The 26,295-nt window shown below is 40.0% G+C and overlaps 2 protein-coding genes across 3 annotated transcripts in view; one reads left to right on the top strand and one right to left on the bottom strand.

Annotated features, from left to right (window-relative positions):
- pwp2h (PWP2 small subunit processome component) overlaps positions 1–22,869 on the top strand; it is a 45,470-nt gene extending 22,601 nt beyond the window's left edge. The window contains exons 15-21 of the mRNA XM_082165364.1: positions 3,355–3,502; positions 17,063–17,171; positions 18,823–18,888; positions 19,053–19,271; positions 19,375–19,525; positions 19,940–20,014; positions 22,395–22,869. Coding sequence (XP_082021490.1) covers positions 3,355–3,502; positions 17,063–17,171; positions 18,823–18,888; positions 19,053–19,271; positions 19,375–19,525; positions 19,940–20,014; positions 22,395–22,569 — 943 coding nt within the window. The 3' untranslated portion in view covers positions 22,570–22,869. The remainder of the gene's footprint in view (positions 1–3,354; positions 3,503–17,062; positions 17,172–18,822; positions 18,889–19,052; positions 19,272–19,374; positions 19,526–19,939; positions 20,015–22,394) is intronic.
- LOC309495619 (indolethylamine N-methyltransferase) lies at positions 22,814–26,073 on the bottom strand. 2 transcript variants are annotated; one of them, XM_082165457.1, is made up of 3 exons: positions 25,799–26,068; positions 25,525–25,732; positions 22,814–25,138 (listed from the first exon to the last, which is right to left on the bottom strand). In XM_082165457.1, exons 1-3 carry the CDS (start codon positions 25,956–25,958, stop codon positions 24,730–24,732), a joined length of 777 nt encoding a protein of 258 aa, XP_082021583.1. In that variant the 5' UTR covers positions 25,959–26,068; the 3' UTR covers positions 22,814–24,729. The 2 variants fall into 2 exon arrangements, with proteins under 2 accessions (XP_082021583.1, XP_082021582.1); XM_082165456.1 differs by having other exon boundaries at positions 25,525–26,073.
- Between the last annotated feature and the right edge of the window lie 222 nt (positions 26,074–26,295).

The raw sequence follows: 26,295 nt of genomic DNA, 5'->3' as shown, positions 1-26,295 counted from the left end.
AAAATCAGTGCGCGCAAATTTTACATGTTAAATTTTAAAGGTTGGGTAGGTAGGAATCAGTGATGCGCGGGTTGATCCGAAATGAGCGGGTGCCTGCGGTCACCCGCGGTTACGAGTCATCCAAAAATATTTTTAATGATATTCGGGTCGCGGTCGGTCGGGTCGTTTGAAATAAAGATGCCAATTAAACCTTTGTAATTTATATAGTAGTATAGAGAGCATAAGCGGAGTGGAGCGGTGAGAATCTTCGCTCATCGCTCACGGAACTGTCCACCCCTCCGCCCCCCCGCTCATCAGGCCGCTCCGCTCATTATCGCTCGATCAGCGCTCAACGCAGTTTGATCCGCGCTCCTCTCAAATCGCCCCCCGCTCGCTCCAAAAAGGGGAAAAAAAATCTACATGTAGCCTATATCACTGTAGCTTAGACCACAGCCTTACCTCCTAAAGAACTAATGAGCAACAACAACATTTTTCAAATAGAAATGTTTTATTTCAAATGACAAATTAGGCCTATGTAAGAAGGAATATAGCCTACACAAAGTCCTGTAAAATTAAACAAATAAATGGGCCTAATAATATGAATAACAATTATATAAACAAAAATATAGCCTACATAAAAATTTTAAAAGTAAATTTACTATTAGGCCAGAATTTTGATAAGTTAACTTTTGTGCAACGCGCACGATTAAAATTTAAATGGGCTTATATCCATTGTACACACAAACTGCTGTAAAATAAAACGAATACATGGGCCTAATAATATAAATAAAATTTATATAAACAAAAATATAAAATAAATATACATAAACGTTTTAAAAGTAGGCCTAGGCTAAATTAACTATTAGGACAACATTCTTATAACGGAACTTGTGCGCAGCGCACAGGATTAAAATTTAAATGGGCTTGTATCAATTGTTTGCATTTTACGCTGTATTTAATTTAGGCTACACTTTAAGTTACCATATTCAATTTGCTAACCTTTTGCTTTCTTCCCAGCGTGTTCACATATCACACTGCATGTTTTCGAGAGATGTGTCTTTTTAGATTCCAAAATTAATCTTTAGGCCTACTGACTGAAACGATGTCGTTTTCTTCTACCACATAATAGTTAGTTTTACACCTGTATGACTTCTTATTTTCCTTTTTGAAGTAGCCTACTTTTTGAACTCCATTATTGAGCCGAGTTTTGACTGAAAATAGAATCCATCTTGCAGTCATCAACAGTAGACTGAGTCAGGCTTGACTGAGCATGCTTCAGAATCTTGGTGTGCGCGGAGCGAAATTGGAGCGGGAAATAGGGCGACGCTCCATCCTTTTAAAAATGCCGCTCTGCGTTCTGTCCAAGATCCGCCCGCTTGCTCCCGCTCCACTCCGCTCACATGCAATTTTCTATGAAATACATAGGCCTACACTTTATTGGCTGAATAACTGGCGCGAAGATGACGCACGAGCATAGTCTGCAGGTAGAGATGGAGGCGGCAAGAGAAAAGGTGAAGACTGGGGAGTGGAAGCTCCGCAAATACACAAACAGAAAGAGCAAAGTTGCCGAAATAATGAAAGATAATGACCAAAGTGCTGGCTTTGTCATGTGTATTTCTTGCTATGCATTTACTAGCCTACTTTTAAAAAATGCGGGTCAGGAAGCGGGTCGGGTACAATATTTTCGTTCTTTTTTTTTGCGGTCCGAGTTGCGGGCGGGTTAGTTGAAAACGTCGGTCGGGTCCGGGTTGTTTATACATTGACCCGCGCATCACTGGTAGGAATTGTCTAAAAAACTTATTTTCCAAATTTGTTTAAACTTTATTTATATATCAATACATAATTAAAATGTAAGTACTCTGAAAAAGAAAGTATAAAAATTATACTACTAAATTATTTGTGAAAAATAATGTTATACAATTATTATAGAATCAAGAATTTGCCATCTAAAGTAAGTCTGTTTAATTTATAGATTTTTCAGATCATTGTTCTAATTTATTAAATATTAATTCAAATAAATGTGAAGTATATTGGCCGAAATAATGTCTCTTTTAAGATGTCGGCATCGGCCATCCAAAAACCAATATCAGTCGACCTCTAAGAATAATGTAGGAAACATTTTACTGGTTGACATTGTTTTACTGGTTTTAAGACATTTGGCATTATCAGGACCCACAAATATTCTCCCATTGTAATATTATACATTATTCAACATTATATATAATAGTTTAATGTAGTACTGACTCTGTAAATGTTGTTTTTTATTTATTTATTTATTTTTATTTTTATTTTTTATTCCTCACACAGTCATTTTCCTTTTTGGGAACTATACACAATACAGATGGCCACTATCCACGATACATATTGTTGCATTTTTGTATTGTGATATATTGTGACGCGATGAATTGTTACACCCCTTCTTTTTTTTTTTTCACAAATAAAATAGTTGTTTAAAAATCTATGAATAAAAACACTGTAAACAATAGGGCACTCAGTAATCTGGTAAATTCGTGCACAAAATAATAATTTTTTATTATTTATAATTAAAAAAGGTAACAAATTTGACATATAGCACACATATATCTTGTAAATTACCCCACTAATAATGCCCAGAATAGTTCCAAACTTATACAGTAGTACAAATAGGTTCTGTACTCATAAAACGAGGCATTGGAAAGTTTGTAAGTACATCAGGAGTTTATTTAAATAACACTTGCCTGACAGCTCATGCTGCTGCTAATTGCAACAATTATTAGTTAACACTAAGTTGTTAACACTTCGGAAAAAATAATAATTAATCGTTTCACTACATCCTTATGCATCGCTTTCTGCCAGGACTTTTACGTGCTTTTCCCAAACCCCTGAAGTGACGTCGACATCCGGGTTAGCAGTAGCATGAGCCGCCAGGCAAGTGTTATTTAAATAAACTCCTGATGTACTTACAAACTTTCCAATGCCTCGTTTTATGAGTACAGAACCTATTTGTACTACTGTATAAGTTAAGTACCATTCTGGGCATTATTAGTGGGGTAATTTACGACATGCATCCTTGGATCCGTTAGCGCCTGCACTAAGCCATCCGGCTGATTTCTCTAAATAAGCTCTAACTTTAATAATGTTCAACCAAGGGAAAAAAGGCTTCTGGGGGGGTGTTTGGCTTGAGGTCATGGTGCAATGGACCCTAGGTTGATTTTACTCCGAACCATCCCTTAAAAGTTTGTCGATCGTATCGCTTTGTGACTCCCTGAATTAACAAAAGAATAAATTCTGAGGAGCCTAAATATTTCCACCCCAAATAAACTTGTTTTACCCTTCTGAACCTAGGTGTATGTAAAAAACGGAATTAATCACTTATTTCCTCTAACTGATTTGTAGGTCCTTCACCTCCTTGTGCTACTCTGCGGATGGTGAATCGATCCTTGCAGGTGGACAGTCAAAGTTTGTGTGCATTTATAACAACAAGGAACAAATCCTGATGAAGAAGTTTGAGATCTCCTGTAATCTCTCTCTGGACGCTATGGAGGTACTTGCTTGTTTGTACTCACTGCAGATCTAGACATTACAAAACTGCTATTTGGATCATATTAAGAGGATTTCTTGAGTAAATTAGTAAACTCGCTGATACCGATACCATATAAGAAACCAAAAGAATATAAATCATATTAGTTGGCTTAATTTGTTCAAATAATTATTTCCTTCAGTTATTTTCATGCTTAATTAAGCCTGCTAAAATGTATTGTATGAGCTTCTGTTACTTTCACTCTTCATTTTATTGCTCTATCATATTTTATCTTTCATTTAACAGTACAGAACATATTTAGAGCAGCTCCAGAAAGGCTGAGGTGAGGATTGGGTCAGTGGTATACATGTTTAGACACCAGTGATTCCAATTTTGATACTACAACAAAAACTACAGTAATCAATCAAATGTAAAAAAAAAAAAAAAAAAAGCCTGCATAGCCTATTCATTACTGAATAATTTATTTTTATTTTTATTTTTGTAAACCATAACCTTTTTGTGAAGTTTCAAAAGGTAGCCTATTTAGTCAAGAGCAGTGAGTAATTTATTTGTCCATTGTTTGGACAGACAGACTCATAACTAGCCTGCTTCACTTGTTTCATTACTGGATGAATCAGTGTTTTTGAACAAATCTTTTGAATGAATCATTCAATGTCAAATACATTAACAGTCACTTGACGTCACCTAGTGGTGTAACGATGTAATCGATACAACTGTTATTTGAAACACCATGTTAGTTTTAAAAGGTGATTTGCTCTTTTGACTGCTAAGGTACATTTCTGTGTTTATATCCAAACTATTGTGGTGACCCACAAGTAAGACTGAAAGAGACATTCACCAAGGGACTGTACTTTTAAGGGAGAGTTGTTATGATATAGGAGTTCCGGGTTAACGTTGTGTGTCTGTTTTGACCTCACTCGCTGTACAGTGTTTTTATTGATATTGAAGTGGAGAGTAAAGCTGACTCGACGCATCTCCGTCTCTTGTCTCCTCACTTATTGCACTCCACATTGGTGACCCCGGCGCGAGTTTGATACGGCTGAATTATATCACACAATGACGGTGGTGAAAATGCCGCTGCTGCGGCGCCGGCACTATCTACACGGCCACTATCAAGTTACCGGACTTTTGGCAGCGCAATCCACGGCCGTGGTTTCAACACATCGAGGCCCAGTTCCAGCTGAGAGGAATAACACAGGACGTTGCAAAGTATTTCCACGTGCTGGCGGCCTTAGATGCCTCGACGACAGCCAGGGCTATGGCGCTGTTAGAGGCTCCGCCGGCCGACGGCAAGTACGACGCACTCAAAACGTTCCTGTTGAACCTCTTTGAACTGTCGGAGCTGGAGAAGGCAGACCGCCTGCTGTCCCTGGACGGCCTTGGCGACAGCAAGCCGTCCGAGTTAATGGAAAGGATGCTGGCTGTGCTGGGCGCAGCGGATCCCGCGTTCCTCTTCGCCCACATTTTCCTGCGGCAGCTTCCAGCACCCGTGCGCACCGCACTGGCCAGTTCTCCCCTCCCTTCCTCCATAGACTACCGGGCACTGGCTGTGGAGGCAGACAGGATTTTCCTTGCCAACCGGCAGCAGTTTGTCCATGCGCAGCTGCCCCCCCAGCGCACGTCTGCCCCGCTTCCACCAACAGAGGACGACCCGGACACCACAGCTGCTGTGACGGCCCGCCGACAGCGTGAGGACGGGTGGTGTTATTACCATTCCAGGTTTGGGGCCAAGCAGTGTCGCCAGCCTTGCAGTTTTGGAGCCCAGGGAAAAGCCAGGGCCGGCGCTCATTAGCAGCTATGGGCGCTGGCCGTGATTGCAAGCTGTTATTCATCACTGACTCCTTGTCCGGCCGGTGGCTGCTGGTCGATTCTGGGGCTCAGCGCAGCATCCTGTCGGCGAAGCCTGTGAACACCATGGCTGGCGGGCAGGGCCCCCCGATGGACGCCGCCAACGGAACGCCCATTCATACCTATGGCACGAGGTATGTGGAAGTGTGTTTCGGCGGGCGGCCGTGTCTACGCCGCTCCTGGGGGCGGATTTCCTCTGCGCTTACAGACTATTGGTGGATGTTACAAACTGCTGCCTGATTGACGCCCTCTCTTTTGCTTCATACCCCTGCACGCTGTGAGGGATGGGGGCGCTTTGTCTGTCGAACACGCTTGTCACCGGGGACCTGTATCAACGCCTGCTTGCTGAGTTCCCTGACATCACCACGCCCACGTTTTCATCGGCAGTGGCTAAGCATGGCGTGGAGCACTACATCACCACGGTTGGCCCCCCAGTCTATGCACGAGCCCGGCGCCTCGACTCTGCCAAGCTCGCGATCGCCAGGGAGGAGTTCGCCACCATGGAGCACCTCGGCATTGTGCGCCGCTCCAACAGCCCGTGGGCTTCTCCCCTGCACATGGTGACCAAGGCTGATGGCGGTTGGCATTCCTGCTGTGATTTCCATCGCCTAAACAATGCCACCACCCCTGATCGGTACCCAGTGCCGCACATACAGGACTTCTCCGCCCACCTAGCCGGCGCCACCATCTTTTCAAAGGTGGACCTGGTGCGAGGTTACCACCAGGTGCCTGTCCACCAGCAGGATGTACCCAAGACAGCGGTCATCACACCCTTTGGCCTTTTCAAATTCCTACGGATGCCTTTCGGCCTTAAGGGTGCAGCGCAGATGTTTCAACGCCTCATGGACTCTGTGCTGCGGGACATGCCGTTCCTATTTGTTTACTTGGACGACATTCTCGTGGCCAGCGCGTCCGCAGACGACCACCTGAAGCATCTCCGGCAGTTGTTTGGCCGGCTCAGTGAGCATGGTCTCATCATCAACCCGGCCAAGTGCGAGTTTGGCCGGTCGTCCATCACTTTCCTCGGCCACCACGTCACCCCACAGGGGGCCGTCCACCTCCCTGCCAAGGTGGGCGCCGTCGCCAGTTTCCCACGCCCATGCACTGTGAAGTCCCTGCAGGAGTTCCTGGGCATGGTGAACTTCTACAACCGTTTCCTCCCCTATGCGGCCCAACTCATGCGACCATTGTACGGCGCCTTATGGGGTGGGAGGCCGGCTGACGTGTTGGTTTGGTTCCCAGAGAGGGCTGGTGCCTTTGCTGCTAAAACCGCGCTGGCCAACGCTGCTCTGCTGGCGCACCCGTCTCCGACCGCCCCAGTTGCTCTTACTACGGACGCCTCTGATTACGCCGTGGGGGCTGTGTGTGAACAGTGGGTGGGCGGAGCCTGGCAGCCGCTGGCCTTTTTCAGCAGGAAGCTCCGTGACAACGAGAGGAAATACAGCGCCTTCGACAGGGAGCTCCTGGGTCTTTTCCTCGTCACCCGTCATGTCCGTTTCTTGTTGGAGGGCCGGCGGTTCACGGCTTTCGTTGACCACAAGCCGCTGATGTTCGCCATGGCCAAGTCTTCGGAGCCATGGACTGGTCGACAGCAGCGTCAGCTCGCTGCCATCTCTGAGTACACCACTGACATTCAGCACGTGGCCGGCAAAAACAATTTCGTCGCCGACTGCCTCTCCTGGGCGGTCACTGGTTCCGTCCACTTGGGCCTCGACTATGCAGCCATGGCTGAGGATCAGACCGCGGACTCTGAGGTGCAAGCGTACAGGACGGCCCCCACTGTGCTGCTCAGGGAAGATGTAGTGTTTGATATGGCCAACACTACACTCCTCTGCGACGTCTCCACTGGCCAACCGCGCCCTATGGTTCCCGCTGGCTGGAGGCATAAGGTTTTTGACGCCATTCACGGCCTTTCCCACCCGGGGAACTTGGTGGGGGCCAAGTTTGTCTGGCCGGGCCTGCAGAGGGACGTCAGGGCCTGGGCTGCTGCCTGTGTGGCGTGCCAGCGCGCAAAGGTGACTCGTCATACCAAGGCCCCTTTGGCACCCTTCAAAGTGCCAGAGAGGCGTTTTGATCATGTGAATGTGGACCTGGTGGGCCCACTTCCCCCCTCCCGTGGGTACACCTACCTCCTCACCATGGTGGATAGGACCACCAGGTGGCCAGAAGTAGTTCCCCTGTCCTCCACTACATCAGCTGAAGTGGCCCGGGCGTTCATTATGGCTTGGGTGGCCCGTTTCGGCACACCGTCCGACCTCTCCTCGGACCGAGGTCCGCAGTTCACATCGGAGCTTTGGACTGCAGTCGCCGAGATCCTGGGGGTGAAGGTCCACCGTACCACAGCCTATAACCCACAGAGCAATGGACTTTCCGAGCGGTTTCATCGGGACATGAAGGCCTTATGGGCAGCGACTGGGCTGACCGCCTCCCATGGGTTATGCTTGGCCTTCGCTCCGCCCCCCAGGAAGATCTTCAAGCCACATCGGCCGAGCTGGTGTATGGCCAGCCTCTGCGTGTCCCGGGGGAGTTTCTTCCAGATGCCACGGCCCCGTGGTCGGTTGTCTCGGGACATTGCCGACGCTTTCGTTCCCATTCCAACGTCTCACCATGGCCTCCCCCAGTCCTACGTGCCCAAGGATTTACCGTCAGCCAAGTATGTCTTCATCCGCCACGATGGTCATCGTAGCTCGTTGCGGCCCCCCTACGATGGGCCCTTCCGTGTCCTGGTGGGAGGGTCTAAGAACTTCGTTGTGGATATGGGGGGCAGGCCGGAGCGGGTGGCTATAGATCGTAGCGGGTGGCTATAGACCGTCTTAAGCCTGCTCATGTGGATATTGGCGAACCGCTTCAGCTGGCCCAGCCCCCACGGCGAGGGCGCCCCCCTTCGGCAGCCTCGACCCTTTGCCCTTTGCCCTTTGCCCCTCTCCTGTTAACCCTCTGGGGACCAAAAACGCGCCCGCGCGTTTTGCTCGTTTTTTTTTTTAGCAATGAAAAATAAACACAAAATGCTCTGTTAATTTTGATCTTTCATTTTCGTGTAATACATCAATCGATCCTGTTCAGTTTCTATTTTTTTTCTGTATACTCACAATAAAAATAAAGTGTTTTGCTTTTTGACAAATAAAGAAAAACTAACATGATGCTATTTCTGCCTTCTCTCTGTCAGTAAACTCCCATTTGAAACGCGTTCGAAAATGATCTATAACTCCGCGAAAATTCAGTCAAACAGGGAAACAGACCCACGGGCATAAAGCTTAAGATCGCAGCTTTTAAATGAAGTAATTTATATAAAAAACAAATATTATCAGCTTCTGTAATCTGTATAAAAAGAGAGCGACTCCAGTCAAGCTCATTACGAGATGATTCACAGTAATTTGACCACGCCCCGGAGAGCGCGTGCTATTCAAACGCAAATTCTGAGAACCATTTCAGTCTGTGAAACGCCCACATCAGTGTAAACAGAGGCATAATATAGCCTACCTTATGGAGAAAATTTTCCGTGCTGATATGAGGAGCAGATCCCGCTGAGGAGTGAGGTAGGCTAAGTTATCCTTTCTCAAGTGTTAATGTGGAATAACGTTATAACGTTAGTGTAGGCCTATGTAAACAAAAAGATGAATCGCGTTTCTATAATATGAATCGCGTTTCTGTGAGATGAATGAAGGGTACATATTTGTAAAGACTGTTTAGCCTAAATATGAATCGCGTTTCTGTGAGATGAATGAAGGGTACATATTTGTAAAGACTGTTTAGCCTAAATATGAATCGCGTTTCTGTGAGATGAATGAAGGGTACATATTTGTAAAGACTGTTTACCCTAAATATGAATCGCGTTTCTGTGAGATGAATGAAGGGTACATATTTGTAAAGACTGTTTAGCCTAAATATGAATCGCGTTTCTGTGAGATAAATGAAGGGTACATATTTGTAAAGACTGTTTAGCCTAAATATGAATGAATTTTCTGCTCATATATATAAAATACTATTTTGTCAAAAATAAAGTCATAGACTAAGATGTTCCAATGTTGGCTATATTCAAACTAATGAATACATATGATAAAATGTAGGCCTATAATCTTTTCTTTTTTTTTTTTTTTACAAAGAAAGAGTACTTTTTTTGCAAAAATATTGCTGAAATTGTAATTATTGTTGTAATTGTAACCTTTTTAATAAAATAGCAAAACATATTTACAAGATAGATGTAAGCAAAATCTTAAATGGTCAATATAAGTCTTCTAAATATATAGGCTATTTTGTCCTTGCATTGTGGCTCAGTCAGTGTCACACCTGAATGAATGGCTAATTATGCAGAGTCATTATGCAGACTGGGTAATCTAAGGTGTAAACTACTCCTCCCCCTCGCATATTGGCTTTCCAAGCAAAACCTGTTTTACACCATTTAAATCAATGTATTTTTTTTTGTGAACGATAAAGCAAGACTATTTTCACATAATTTTGAAGCTAGAACTCGAAGAGAAAACATCCATTAGTCAAAAGTCTTGTGGGCACATATTTTGTATGAGTTTTGTGGTCTTATTTCAGCAACTTTCATTTTAATTTTTTTAAATAACCACGCATAAACATTATTCTCTCAAAAATACAAACATCTACATACATGTTGCTCGCATATTATGGTAGGCCTGTTTGTGCTATATAGAGTGAATTTACACCTTTGCCATTAACATGTTTATAAATAACTGAAAAAAGCACAAATGTCAGAGCATGTCAGAACATCTCAAGGGCCCCAAAAACAGCTTGGTCCCCAGAGGGTTAAGCACAGCCGGTATGACCGCCTGGTCCGCCCCCCTACACGCTGTCTTTTCTAGGGACTGTTATGAGCTGGACTGTTCTGTTTTGCACTAGTGAATAGTGTCCTATGTTCTATTTGGGGTACCTGTTCGGTCTGGCCCTGTTATTATGGGTGAATTCTGGGGGGGCCTGTGTGGTGACCCACAAGTAAGACTGAAAGAGACATTCACCAAGGGACTGTACCTTTAAGGGAGAGTTGTTATGGGTTAACGTTGTGTGTCTGTTTTGACCTCACTCGCTGTACAGTGTTTTTAGTGATATTGAAGTGGAGAGTAAATCTTGACTCGACGCATCTCCGTCTCTTGTCTCCTCACTTATTGCACTCCACATAATAAACTTTTATCTCTACTTCTGTGATCATTTGGATATTTGTAACCAGAAATAACAATACTGTGTGATTCAAAGATGTTGCCAATAATAGCAGTGGGCATTTACATAGAAGTCTTAAAAGGGGACATTGGATGCCCTTTTTGCAAGATGTAAAATATGTATCTGGTGTCCCCAGAGTGTGTATTTGAAGTTTTAACTCAAAATACCCCACAAATAATTTTTTGTAGCATGTTATCATTTTTTGTGTGTCCTCCTTTAAATGCAAATGAGCTGATGATCCAGGCTCCTTTTCAAGAAGAGGGGGCAGAGCTCTAATAGCTCATACCAGCAACAAAATGGGACAATCTCACGCACTGAAAATATCAGAAACTGTCAGTAGCGGTGTTCAGTTCGAACCGGAGTTGATGCCTACAGAGCCAGAGAATATATGCTGCATTGAGATGTAACCGTAATTAAACTAAACTATGCCTGTTCTAACTTATGTTGTCATCTTACTTGCAAGGTGCTGTTGTTATCTTTGTTTTTACAAAAGATTTTCTGCTAATAATATTATCCATGTGGAGATGTCCCGGGACACTACACACACACACACTCACACTCTCTCTGGTCCACTATCTTTGTTGCGACTCTCCATAGACGTAATGGTTTTTATACTGTACAAACTGTATATTCTGTCTCCTTACACTAACCCGACCCCTAAACCTACTCATCTCTCACACACACACACTAACCTGACTCCTAAACCTACCCATCACACACACACACGCTAACCCGACCCCTAAACCTACCCATCACACACACACACACACTAACCCGACCCCTAAACCTACCCATCACACACACACACACACACACACACACACACACACACACACACACACACACACACACTCTAACCCGACCCCTAAACCTACCCAACACACACACACTAACCCGACCCCTAAACCTACCCAACACACACACTAACCCGACCCCTAAACCTACCCATCACACACAACATTCTGCATTTTTACATTTTCAAAAAAACTCATTCTGTATGATTTATAAGCTTGTGTACCTCAGTTTAGGTCCCCAGAGTGACACGAGTACCTGTGAGTGTGTGTGCATTCAGGTTTAGGCCTAAGTCCCCACCGGGATAGAAAAACATGTACACACACACACACTCACACTCACACACTGCTTAGCTACTTCATTATTTAATCACACTGGCTTCACAGCAGGTTGTCAGATTAATTTAGTTGTTTTTTGTTGTTGTATGTACCAGTGTCACTCTGCTACATTGAAAAAAGTAAACTATGTTTAACAAGATTTCATCTTTAATATGAATTAGTTTGTGTGAATTTTTCATCGTTTTTTTTTTTGTATACTTTTAAGTTCCATTTATTTGGTGCTTTGTTCAATCTCAAACCATTATTTTAATTTTTATTATTAAGATTAAGATTTCTGCACAAGAGTTAACTGTAATCTAGGCAAACATTAAACTTTGCTGAAATTATGCGTCTAGCTTTGGTCTACCCTGGAAGTGTTCTGTTTGCTCTGCTAAACTATAATTACTAAAACTGAAACGAAATAAAATAAAAACTAAATAGAAATGTTTGCAAAATAAAAACTAAACTAAAACTAACAAAACCATTAATGAAACTAACTAAACTTAAATTTAAAGCGAAATTGAAAACGATATTAAAATAAAAACTAATTTAAAAAAGTAAAACTATAATAACCTTGGTTCATTGTACATCACACAAAACATGAAGCATCTGTTTTCACTCCAGAAAATCACTGTAAGAGCTGAATAAAACGGTATAAGCAGTGTGCATTAAAGTCTTATCCATAAACTAACTCTCTCCCTTGCATTATCATCAACATACACATCAAATTACACAAAAACACAACTAACAGTAAAAAAAAAATATACTGAGCTTATGTATTTTCGGGGGGTGCTTAACCCTCTGGGGTCTGAGGGGTTTTTGGGGTCCTTGAGATGTTCTGACATGCCCTGACATTTGTGCTTTTTTCAGTTGCTTATAAACATATTAATGGCAAAGGTATAATTACACTCTATTTAGCACAAACAGGGCTACCATAATATGTGAGCAACATGCATGTACATGTTTGTATTTTTGAGAGAATAATGTTTATGCATGGTTATTGAAAAAACTAAAAACTAAAGTTTCTGAAATAAGGCCACAAAACACATACTAAATATGTGACAATAAAACTTTTGACTAATGGATGTCGTTGCCTAGAGTTTTTTCTTCAAAATTATGTGAAAATCATCCTGCCCTTATCATTCACATAACACAATACATTGATTTAAATCTTGTAAAACACTTTTTGTTTGTAAAGGCAATATGCGCAAGGGGCGTCAACAATTCAACAGCATCATGCATATGTAGTGGTTCACACCTGAGGAGACAATAGGGCCCGCATACTTAATGAGCCATTCATTCAGGTGTGTCACCTATAGCCACAAGAAAGAATGCAAGAGCAATATAAATATATAAATATAAATATATATATTCTACCAAATTGGTTCACAGTTGGAAGCATGTCAAAAGTTTTTTTTTTTTTTTTTTTTACAAATTTTGCTTGCAAATTGTATAATATCCAAGGAAAACATGTCTAGTAATTGTGCAGTTAATTCTCATACTGTATTTTCAGTTTTGGAATATGTATCCTCTCCCCAAATTTTTCAATAATAAAACACAATAAATTTTTTTTAAAGAAAATGCTTATATTTACCTTTTAAAATTTGTTTACATCTACCTTGTAAATATATATTTTTTATTAAAAAGGTTACAATTACAACAACAATTGAAGTGTAATCTTTCTTTGTAAAAACTAAAGTATACATTTTATCATACATATTTCAAAGTTAAGGATTCATTACTTCGAATATAGCCTACATTAGGGCTGGGCGATATGACCAAAATCTCATATCACGATATAAGTCATCTCATATCCCGATAACGATATATATCACGATCTAGTACCTTTTCTATAAATTCAATCAATTAATAGTTTATATATATATATATATATATATATATATATATATATATATATACCACATGGAAAATACTTTCTTTTAATATATATATATATATAAACTAAAATAATAGTTTTTATATATATATATATATATATATATATATATATATATAGCCTATATATTGAGTATATAATATAAATATGTACTCAAAAATCTACTCATTCATATGTGATTATTTTTCTCCCTTTATTTAGAATTTTTTGGCAAATGTTTGATTAAGAATGTAGAAATATAAAACAGTTTTCAAAAACAAATGATTGCAGGCCCAACATAAAATATTGATATATAAAATGCCAAATGTAAACATTGTACTTTCAAGTTTAAAATGTAGCAGCAATTCTCCGAATCTGTTCAATGAACGGAACCAGAAAAGGAAACAAAATCTAATTGAATCGTTCACAGACACACTTATTTGAAAAGGCCATTAACCGGTTATTAACATTATTTGATCATTCTGTTAAATATTTTAATTTGGCAGTCAACCAATCACGAATTCAAATAGTAGGCTAGGCTACTGTGCAAATGTGATATTGACGCATAGCCAATATCAACGTGAGTGAAATGCCCGCGCTCAGCTGTCAAGTCATATAGTAAGTCGCAATGCGCTGGCGTTAGTTTTCCCGAGGATGTATATGCTACTGTATATGTCACCAAATGTCAAACAATTAGGCCTACATTTCAGTGAAAATGAATAGCAGGTAATATGCAACTTTTTGTTTTTGAAACCAGCGAAAATTGCAGGATAGTGTAGAACATTGATTCACACAATGTCACATCACGCACTTAAAGCGCTTCTGTGAACGGAGGAAACAGAATAAAACTAAATATATAAAACTAATATATAGGCCTATACGCAAAATATAGGCTATTTCACTTAAATAATTACAGATTAACAAAACGAAAGGAACATTTTTCTGGCCTCGGTTCATGCAACGGGATCCAAAGTTCACGTAAAGGAAAACGAGACGGCAGAAAACGGCATCGTGCTTGTTTTCTGTATTTTACAAAAACTATACAGTTTTGAATACATTTATTTATTTTTTTTGCTTCTATCCGTATGACTATACGGAGTAACAGGTCCCTCAGAAGGACAACAAATCCTGTGATCGCGCCGACGCCTCACACGTGCACACGTTCTAGCATTGCTAACTTGACATCGCAGCATGTTCATTATCAAAATAAAATAGTCAACCAAACATATAGAAAGTTAACCAAACCATGTCCATGTTACAGAGGTAGCCCCTCGTTTAGGAACGAGCTCCTCGGTTTGTCTTGGCTGGTCCTTCTCCTGCTCGGAGCCACCCGGTTCTGTCTCCCCTTCACTCGCCATTATTCACGTTTCTGCCTGCGTCCCCGTGGTTGCGTGTAAGATTGCAGTCATCCAAATGATGAAAAAGTTTTGTCGTAAACAATGTTTTTTGCGACACCACGATATAAACGATAGAGCATAATATGAAACAATATACTTTTTATATCGTCCATACGATATATATCGTCATATCGCACAGCCCTAGCCTACATTGACAAAACATACTATATTTAACATATTAGCAAAAATTGGCAAACAAAAGCTTATTTGAGGTGGCAGATATTTTACAGTAAAAATGTGTAATCTATCCAAAACTAATCAACGAAATGTTGTCTTTCATTTGTCTGTAACATAGGTCTTTCGTTTTATTATAAGGAATATAAATGTTAATTTGCAGTTTAATACGTTGCTTATACAAATACATTTTATTTCAACATATTTCAGTCGATTTTTACTCAGTATAGCAAAATAGTTTGCTAAAAGCAGATCATTCATTCACACACAGAAACGCAATTCAAATTTAAACCGTCTTTTTGCGAGTTGTGGTAAACAGCGCATCTCTGCCGTTCATTCATTCACACAGAAACGCGATTTACTTGAGAATGAAAAAAAACGTACTACAGTATTCCATCCGTTGCTCCTTGAAATACCAGCACTTCTGAGGTACATTTTCCATTATTATTATTCCTCACAGCGCTGCGAGACAGTGTAAACAAGTACAATGATCTGAATAAACTTGATGTGTTTTCTCGAGCTGATATGTGGGCGTTCACAGTTTGTATGGGATCGTCTCAGTCATTTGCTTTGAATAGCGCGCACTCTCCGTGGGCGGGGCAGATTAAAACGTAATGAGCTGAGATGAGAACGACTGACATCTCTCTCTTTTCATAAAGATAACATAAACAGAGAATATATTTTTTTATAAATAAATTACTTCATTTAAAAGAAGAGAATTCAAGCTTCATGCCTGTGTGTCTGTATGCCTGTTTGACTGAGTATTCGCTAAGTTATGGTTCATTTTCGGACGCGTTTCAGAATGGACTTCAATGACAGAGAGAAGGCAGAACTCGCTTCGTGTTTATTTTTCTTTATTTGGCGAAAAGCACAACACTTTGTTTTTATTGTGAGTATACACAAAAATAATACACATTTAACAGAATCGACTGATGTATGAAACTTGTTTGTAATATCAAAGTCAACAGAGCAAAATGAATCTCTTTTGAACTGATAAAAAAAAAAAGCGAGCTGGTATCGCCGGCGATACAGCCGACCCCAGGGGGTTAATAAACTAGTAAAACATTGTTTATTATTTCTTTTTAAATGTATATCCGTAATACAGCTCCTATGAACTGTAATAAAGTGCACACTCTCCCTTTCATTACTGCCGTAACTAGTATCGCTCCTGGGACTATAAACTGGATCATGAACTGTTGGTACTGATCCATCATTGAGTAACAACTTTTTAGCAAAACCTGTGTTTTGTATTGTCCCTTTGTATTGACCCTTGTTCACAAAGCAGTTTGGTGTAAAATGATTCACTCAGACATAAACAAATTTTATTTTCTGAAGGTAATGTGCCCCCATAAACTTAAAGTAATCCACTGCGTCTTCATGTCGGAAGTAAATGTATTCATGTCGTTCATGTCATCTCTGATGTCGGAAGTAAATGAAGACTGTTACAGTATGTTCACTCTTACATCCAACAACATTGCTAACAAGACATTGTTGCTGCTCGAGAATGGAGAAAATGGTGGACAGTGTACAACTGGCTGAGGGCGGAAACAATGCCTATACAGGTCATGCTGCTCAGAAAATCAAAACGGCTTGATAATTGAGACGGTTAAGGTTTTTTTGAGATTTTTTGAGATTTTTGGAGTTATCATTGTAGGGTGGTTGTCCACACACTGCTAGGACACATTCTTATGCAAACACCATGTAAAATGGAATTTTGCATCCAATGTCCCCTTTAAAAGAGACCCACCTATTTAAACAGTGTTTAAATCAAAGGGCAAAAACCCTACTAACATTTATAAGTGCACCTCAGGAATCAGAAATAAAAAAAATGCAGTTCATGACCACTTTAAAAAGTAGTTTCCTTTTTTTTATTAACATGCCTCTAAATCAATTGTATTCATGCAATAATCATTAGATTAGCATTACAAAATTATTTTACACTAGCTTATATAGCAATTCTGTCATGTTCCTGTGTTTTCAGGAGTTCCTCGACAGGCGTAAGATGACAGAGTTTGGTAATCTGTCTTTAGTGGATGAAGGTACAGGGGATGGAGACGGAATAGAGCTCAGTCTTCCCGGAGTCAAGAGAGGTAAGTCCACTCCTCATTTATCAATAAACCTGCCAATCAATTTTAACTAAGGGTTATGCTTTTAGGAGCATTGAAAGTATAATTAGGGGCCAAGCACCGAAGGTGCGGAGGCACCTATTGTATCTGTTTCCGTTCTTATTATTCTGCTGCTTCTTCTTCTTCTTCCGCTCTTGGAGTCTATGGCAGCCCATAGAACCGATCACGGGAAAGTTATGAAATTTGGCACACTGATAGAGAACAGTCTGAACTGTCACCATAGCAAATTTGGTGTCTTAAAACCAATCCCTCTAGCACCACCAACTGTCCAAAGTTGTACTCATGTTTATGCTAATAACTTTTGAACCACAAGGCCTATCAACAAAATAAAAAATTCAAAAAAATTATAATAATTTCCGCCATTTTGAATTTTCCGAAAAACTTTTTTTTTTTTTTTTACTCCTCCTAGGCCAATGCTCCGATTTTCACGAAAATTTAACCAGATCATGTCCAGACCATGCCGACAAAAAGTTATGGAATTCAAGTTGATTCGTCAAACCGTTTTTGATAAACGCACAAACAAATTTTATGTAGTGCTTGTGAAAACAGACGTAAGGCTGTATCTCCGCAACGCTTTATTGTATTCAGACCAAACTTGGTACATGTCATCACAAGCATGACCTGAGGCAACATGCAGCGTTTCGGCGCAGTGCCACCTACTGGTCCGGAGATATGAAAAATGGATAATTTTGCTTATAACTTCTGAACAGTTTGTCCAAAAATCATAAAATCGGTCTCGTTAGATTCAGGGCAACATGCCGAGTCGACTGATATCCAATTTTACCATATCGGCCATTTTGGCTGTTGGCCGGCCATTTAGAATTTTGTGCTAAAATGCTGTATTTTAAGAACGCATGAACGGATTGTTTCGAAACTTGGAATGGGTCATCAGCACGATGCACTGAAGGAGCGTGAGAAGTTTCGAACCAGCGCCACCTAGTGGTCAAAAGTTATAACAAAATTTCCAAAAAGGCTAATAACTTTTGAATAAATCTGCCTATTGAAATGCCACTGGTCTTAATAGATTCCTTGGGTCAAGCCGAGAACATAGATACCAAGTTTTCCTTATTTGGCTGAACTTCCTGTCCGCCATCTTGATTTTCATTCAAAACCTACTTTTTCGAACTCCTTCTACACCGTTTGTCCGATTTTCACCAAAATCTAATCGTATCATCTCCAGACTGTGCCGGCTAAAAGTTATGGATTTCGTGTCGATAGACGAAACCGTTTTCGTATAGCGCAGCAGCAAAGTTGAGGCATGATGCCAAAGGGACTATTCAGGCTTTATCTCTGCAATGCCTTGACATATTGACACCAAACTTTGTATGTGTCATTGTCACTTCACTCTGACCACATCACATCAGTTTTGTAACTGCGCCACCTATTGGTCGAAAGTGATAATCAATTAAATCATATTTTTAATGAGTTTTTATATGATTTTTCAGCCATTTCGCCTAAAATCATCTTTGAATGTCTTTAATTGCTCATTGTTGCAGTTGATCTGACGCTTTCAGACATGTCTTGTCATCTTATTCTGCTTGGCCCCGATAATTGCTGCTTGCAGCTATATTTGAATATAATGTTGCTCTAATGCCTTTCTCTCCATATCTCTCAGGTGATATGAGCTCCAGACGCTTTAAACCAGAGATCCGTGTTAGCTCTCTCCGCTTCTCACCTACTGGTATAGTTTTTGTCTATATAGTACAACACATTAAGAGCGATATAACAAATTGCACATCAGTAATCCTTTCAGTATATTTCTAAACATTCCCAACATTCCAAGACTTCCCAACATTTTCATTAAATAACGAACGGAATGACGTTTTGGCATTTTTCTCCATTCAGGGCGCAGTTGGGCAGCAGCCTCCACTGAAGGTTTGCTGATCTACTCTCTTGACGCTTCACTGGTGTTTGACCCATATGATCTGGACATGGATGTGACACCAAAAAGCATACGGCGACAGGTGACGAAAAAAGAGTGGGCATCTGCAATTTTGCTGTCTTTTCGTCTGAATGAAATTCCACTCATAAGAGAAGTTCTGGAGGCTGTCCCTTATGACCAAAGTGCGTTCCCTTTTAAAATGCTCACATCTGTTGTGATTTCTTGTCACATTCAAAATGCTTAATTTTCTTGTCATTCTTTACATGTTATTGTTTGACGCTTTAGTTACAGTGGTATGTAGCTCACTTCCAGATGTGTATGTGGATAAGCTTCTAAACTTTGTGGCCTCAACATTAGAGAAGTCCAACCACCTGCAGTTCTACCTCAGCTGGGCTCAGTGTCTGCTCACCCTACATGGACAGAAGCTCAAGAATCGGTCAGCAACATAACTCTTTTCAGAATAAGCTCACACTGGTTATTGAATTATTATACTATTTGTGCCGGGGTTTTTTTTTGTTTATTTTTTATTTTTATTTATTTTTGCAAACAATTGTCAATCTCAACTATTCAACTGTTACCCAAGTAATTGAAAACATTTAAATGTGTGTATACAGATGCTATGTTCTTTATTTTTATATATTGCATGTTCAAAATGTTGAACGTTTTAGCTGGCAAATTTATTTGTAAAAAATGCTGGCGGGGAAAGAGTTAAAAAAAAATGTTGTATATATATATATATTATCTTTTTAGATAATATATAGATTAGTCCCATTTTGCAGTCTGTATTCAGAGTATCAATATTTCTCTGTTGTTGGTGACCACCATAAAGACTGTCGTGTGTTATTTTCAGATCTGGAGCCATACTGCCTACTATACAGCAGCTGCTGAAGAGCATCCAAAGACACAGTGATGATCTGTCCAAACTGTAAGCTTTTTTTCACAAATATTTACCAGTTACAAAATTCTAAAATAGAAATGTATGTATTTATTAGTTTTCCTTTCTTAGTAATTTTAGGGATAAAGTTTAAATATAGTTCAATTCTCTATGTACTCTGAACAAAATTATAAACGCAACACTTTTGTTTTTGCCCCCATTTTTCATGAGCTGAAATCAAAGATCTAAGACTTTTTCTATGTACACAAAAGGCCTATTTTTCTCAAATATTGTTAAAAAATCTGTCTAAATCTGTGTTAGTGAGCACTTCTCCTTTGCAGGGGTTTGGGGGGGTCGGGTCAGGATCTCATCACGGTATCTCTGTGCATTCAAAATGCCAATAAAATGCACCTGTGTTCTTTGTCCATAACATACGCCTGCCCATACCATAACCCCACCACCGCCATGGGCCACTCAATCCACAACGTTGACATCAGCAAACCGCTCACCCACACAACGCCATACATGCTGTCTGCCATCTGCCCCTTACAGTGAAAACCGGGATTCATCCGTGAAGAGAACACTTCTCCAAAGTGCCAAACGCCATCGAATGTGAGCATTTGCCCACTCAAGTTGGTTACGACGACGAACTGCAGTCAGGTCGAGACCCCGATGAGGACGACGAGCATGCAGACGAGCTTCCCTGAGACGGTTTCTGACAGTTTGTGCAGAAATTCTTTGGTTATGCAAACCGATTGTTGCAGCAGCTGTCCGGGTGGCTGGTCTCAGACGATCTTGGAGGTGAAGATGCTGGATGTGGAGGCAGGGCCGTTTGAAGGAATTTGGGGGCCCCAAGCAAAATGGACATGGAGGCTCCCCCCACCCCATACCCCCATTTTTATGTATTAAATCCAGGCAAGTGGTTGATGAAAAATGTATTAAAATTAAGATACAATTTATACTAAACGAAATTCACTTTAAAGAAAAGCTTTCTTCAAAACTAAACTTAACAAACTTGAAACCAAATGTGCTTATTTAATGGCTAAAACAAATAGGCTACTACAGACTCTCTTTTTGTACAAATTGCAGCACATTGATTTAATTCTGAATTTTGCACATGTAAGTTGAAAGGCATTTGTTTGTGCATAGTAAAACATATCTGTAACGTTTATCAAGTTCATAATTGTGCATGCATTTATTAATTTTATCTTAATGAATAATGCGACAAGGAAGAAGCATGTAAAGTGCGTTGTCTGTTTATTCAGAAATAATTGAATGGATCGGAAAAGTAACAAAAGAGGACATTGAGGGCTGAGGCTGACTACTATCATAATTTCTGTCATGGCAAGACTGCTTCATGTGTTTGTTCATCGTTGAAGTCCCCGTTTTTTGCTGTCATAGGCGAGCAGCGTGCCACATTTAATGCACGAGACAAAGCCAACACATATGTTGTTACCCACGACTAGTTTAAAATGTTTGCATACCTCCGATTTTCCTCCAAACTTGCTCAAAGTTAATTCTCCTGTTTTAATTTTTTCTTTGCTTCTTCAAGCTCCATGTTGTACTTAAGCTACAGAATAGTACAGCACGCACATCAGGTGTGATGCGTCACGCGTGCGAGACTGCGAGTGGCTGCGGTGACTGCGAGTCGTATTTTTGTATTTTGCCGGCAGCAGAGATCACGTGGTCGGTTGGCTGCTGTTCAGCGAATACTGGGAGGGCCCCCTTGAGGGGGATCCCGATAACAGTGTCATTGCACTTTACTGCATTGACTATCAAAGGGGCGCTCACACAGTTTGTCGTTGCATTTTATTCTTAACCAGTCGTTGTCTTGGGGCCCCTGGCCAGCTCGGGGCCCCAAGCAATTGCTTGGTTTGCTTGCCTTGTTGCGACGGGCCTGTGTGTGGTCTGCAGTTGTGAGGCCGGTTGGATGTACTGCCAAATTCTCTGAAACGCCTTTTGGAGATGGCTTATGGTAGAGAAATGAACATTAAATTCACAGGCAACAGCTCTGGTGGACATTCCTGCAGTCAGCATGCCAATTGCACGCTCCCCTCAAAACTTGTGCCATCTGTGGCATTGTACTGTGTGATAAAACTCCACATTTTAGAGTGGCCTTTTATTGTGGCCAGCCTAAGGCACACCTGTGCAGTAATCATGCTGTCTAATCAGCATCTTGAAATGCCACACCTGTGAGGTGAATGGATTATCTCGGCAAAGGAGAAGTGCTCACTAACACAGATTTAGACAGATTTGTGAACAATATTTGAGAGAAATAAGCCTTTTATGTACATAGAAAAAGTCTTAGATCTTTGACCTCAGCTCATGAAAAATGGGGGCAAAAACAAGTGTTGCATTTATAATTTTGTTCAACATATATTTAAAACACACCAGTTATTCATCAGGATTAAACATTTCGTTTTCTTTCCAGTTGTGACTGGAACATTTACAACATTCGCTATGCCGCTGCTCTGTCCAAACAGAGAGGGATGAAAAGAACAGCAGCTGAGTCCCTCAGTGATGAAGAAGAGTCGTCATCAGAGGCAATGGACTCTGCAGATGGTGAGGAGAATATGATGAATGAGCCTATAATGGTGGAAAACTGAAATGCATATCATGAACTTTTCAAATGAAACATTAGAGCCAGCACATCACCCAAATAAATGGAAAGCAGGTTATAGGGCTAGGACAAGGAACAAGAGGAGATGTGTTCTGTTTTTTATTTGTGCTGGTCTGTTTATTCTGTCAATGTAAACAGGCATTCTGTACCTACAAACCTGCTAGAACGGACATAATGCATGTTAGATTTTTATATATAAAATGAACGTGCTCAACTATTGATAAAATTGATCTTGTATCCTGAAAGATGTTTTGTTATATTGTGTAAAAAAATAAAATGATTTAAATATAGAAAGTGTTCAGAGTTTCACTTTAACAACATTGATCTGCTTAAGAACTTATGAGCTAATGGATTTTATTTTATAAAAATAATAGACTTAGCTTATCTACATGGACTAATAATGCTTTGTCATTGAGCATGGCATCTCCCAAAGGATACCTGTAATTATTTATATCCCATTTCTTTCTTTTTTTCTGCTGTTCTAATGCCAGGCTTTGTGGCAGGCTGGCCATTTATATTTTCATAGAATTGCATATTTGGCATAGAATTGTATAAACCTGTTTCTCAACTGGTTTGGCCATGGGACCCACATTTTCCCCATGGCCATTAAGCCATGACCTAATTCCTATAAAGCCTAGTTATGTTTAAAACAAAATTATTTCACAAAAATGGGTGACACACAGGTACAGTCCTGTTTAACATACACATACAGTACATTCAAATTATATCTATGTCAAGTAAATTAGGAATGTACTTAAACTCTAAGAATGACTAATATCGATGAATAAACAGTATAGGGCAAGGCTAAATAGCAGTCCCAAACTGGTTTTTGTTACAGTAAAAAAAAAAAAAAAACATAAAAACGATCGCTATGACAATTTTTTTCAATACTTTGAACAATTTCCCTAAACTCTTAACGCAACAACACATAATTGGCAAAACGGTTAATTTCATGCTCAAAATCACACATTGTAAACTAAACTCCAACATTAATTTTCAAAATACATAAACTAACACAATACACTGTCTACCAAAACACTGCAAACATGTCTCAAAATCAAAAAAAATTATTCCAAAACACTAACACATGTTCTCTTCCAACAGGAACATTTAGTCAATCATGGCACAATGTCATAAAAAAAACATTAACATCAGATGGAATTACAGAAACTGCATTATTTTTGTCTGCAGTTTCTTTTGAAGCCTCTCTACATTTTTGTTTTGTTGGGTTTGGTAAATGCGTGCATTTTGTTTCTTTTGCTGCAGAAATTTAATTTAAAAAAATGAATGTAGCTTTATAGAATGTACGGTTTATGAAAAAAGAAGATAGAACTGCTGCAGTAAAGGCTTTATTTGCAACAGGACATTTCTACAAGATAACAAAAATATGCAATATAGCTGCCATTTATTATGTGAAAATACAAAATATATAAACAGAAAAAGCCATCTTCTAATCTGCCCAGTCTTCTGCATTTGGCCACATGTTCTCATCCACAGCACACCTGATATCTCCTCTGGCAAGGCATCTTGGGAAGAATTTGTGGCATGCCTTATCCACACAGACGGATGTTATGCTGACTGTGTTAAGAGTTTAGGAAAATTGTTAAAAGTATTGCAAAAAATTGTCATAGCGATTGTAAAAAAAAAAAAAAAAACTGTAGTTAGTAAGTTGGTATGAGCCACCGCAGTCATTTAAAAATATATGCATGGGACATCTTACCCCCAAAGCATCTTGGTGACAAACGAGCTATAAAATATATATTTTTAAAAGTCTCTGAGAGTCAAGGATTTTTGCTAAAGAGAAAGAATTTATTAATGCTCTTTCTTTGTTTTGTTTTCATTAAGATTTTTTTATCTAGAGTCTTCCATGCCTACTCTAATATGAAGCATGCCACATGTGTACAACTACACCTTGTAAAAATGTAACACATTAACTTTGCAGACATGATTCATATTAAATGGCAATATATTTGTTAATATTTAAGTGATGACTGAATACACCAAGGCCAAGCTTTATGTAGGTCATATTTTCAACCAACCCAGGTAACCAACCTTGGTCTTCCCCACTGTCTGTCACCAAAAGACTCCTACAAGGCTTAAGTGTGTTGGTTCTCTTACGAGAGGTTCTCTCGTACTGCGTAATAGCTTACGCTAGGGGAAAAACTCGCTGTCTCCCAGTCAGAAAATATATTTTCTGGTTTTCTACAGGCAGTATATTAAACTCGTGGATAGAGAGGCCTAAACCTCTGAGCGCTTCCTCAATATCAAACTGACTCAGTCTAAGACAAGAAAAGGACTGTTCATCCACCTTGTAGAAGGTCTCACCCAGAACACCGACCATGACCAGAAGTCCACCAGGACGCAGGAGCTTGGTCAGCCCATGTAAAGCGCGACGGTATGTCTGAATGTCTTTACACGCTGCTTCCAGGCACAGAGATGTAATGACGCAGTCAGCTGGTTCCAATGTGTGTGGATAGAACGGATTCTCCAACCGGACATCACATTTTAAAAGCTTTTTGACTCGTTGCTTAAGTGAAGCCTCCAAATCAGACGGGCTGAATAGTTAAAAGATGAAAAAAAACCGATAAATAAATTATAACAAAACACCAAGAAGAATGGTATCATGATAGGCTTGGCTCTGTAATTTTATAAAATGGGTGTTTTTTTTTTTTTTTATCCTTAGCCTACATAGTTTTACAAATGGATTAGCCATTTAGCCTGCAAGTTAATTCCAAAATTGTTTAAAAGCCTATCGCTGTTATTATAATGTTAGGTTCTATAGTTTGAAATGTGATGAAAATAACAATGTTAAAGTTAGGCATAGGTAATTAAACTTTAGAGAGTGAGTTTATTTTTTAAAAGTCCAAAGAACCAAAAACTGCCTTTGAATAGGCCTAAACACACAAATATAGCATCTATAGGCTAGGTTAATTAACCTTACCATTTTCCCTCCAGTTCACAGATGTGCTGCAAACTAGGTTTCCAATCTAAACAGCCTTCTTGATTTTTCAACCATTTTTCAATTTCCATTCGATTGTTATCAGCGAAATCAGACAGCACAATCTCGTCATAGTGTTCGCACGCGCTTAAGATGCTGTGGATAGATGGTCCGCTGCCCACATCAACCAGCCTCTGACCTCTATGTTCTCCTTTAAAACAAACATTTGTGTTAAACCTATTTACGAAAAGTAAAACATTTAGACTTGCTTCCTTACCCGTGGAGAAAACTCGGCTAAGGCATCTTAAAACGAAAGTAAGAAAATCCTTCTCGTCAGAGTGACCGCGAGGGCAGGAATAGACATTTTTAACATATGCACGCGAATCAAAATGCCGCTGATAGAACTCTCCCTCAGTGAAGTTCATGTATTCACTCATGATTACAACACGTAGGCCTATGTGTTGACGACGACAGTAGTTGTTTTTTAAGAGTAAATTGTCCTGTCCTTAGTGGACCAGTAAGCAGAAGAGGCGCAAATGGAATTTCCAGACTTGCGCAACTGACGCTATAGTATGGAAGTAAAATAATGTCAAATGTTTTTGAAATAAAAAGCCTGTTGAATTGCACTACTTGAAAAAAAATAGGCATTGCATTAACCATGCTTGCATTTTAATGCATTGTATTTTTAGTGCTTACATTTTTATGGGCTGAAATTCAACATGGTTGAATATTTAAGCTGTGAATATTTCAATTAAAAACATTTCAAACACCTTT

This window comes from Leuciscus leuciscus (genome assembly GCF_965113295.1).
Source record: "Leuciscus leuciscus genome assembly, chromosome: 3".
NCBI classification, from domain to species: Eukaryota; Metazoa; Chordata; class Actinopteri; order Cypriniformes; family Leuciscidae; genus Leuciscus; species Leuciscus leuciscus.
The sequence above is the reverse complement of the archived record's forward strand: the minus strand, read 5'-3'. Positions and strand labels throughout refer to the sequence as shown.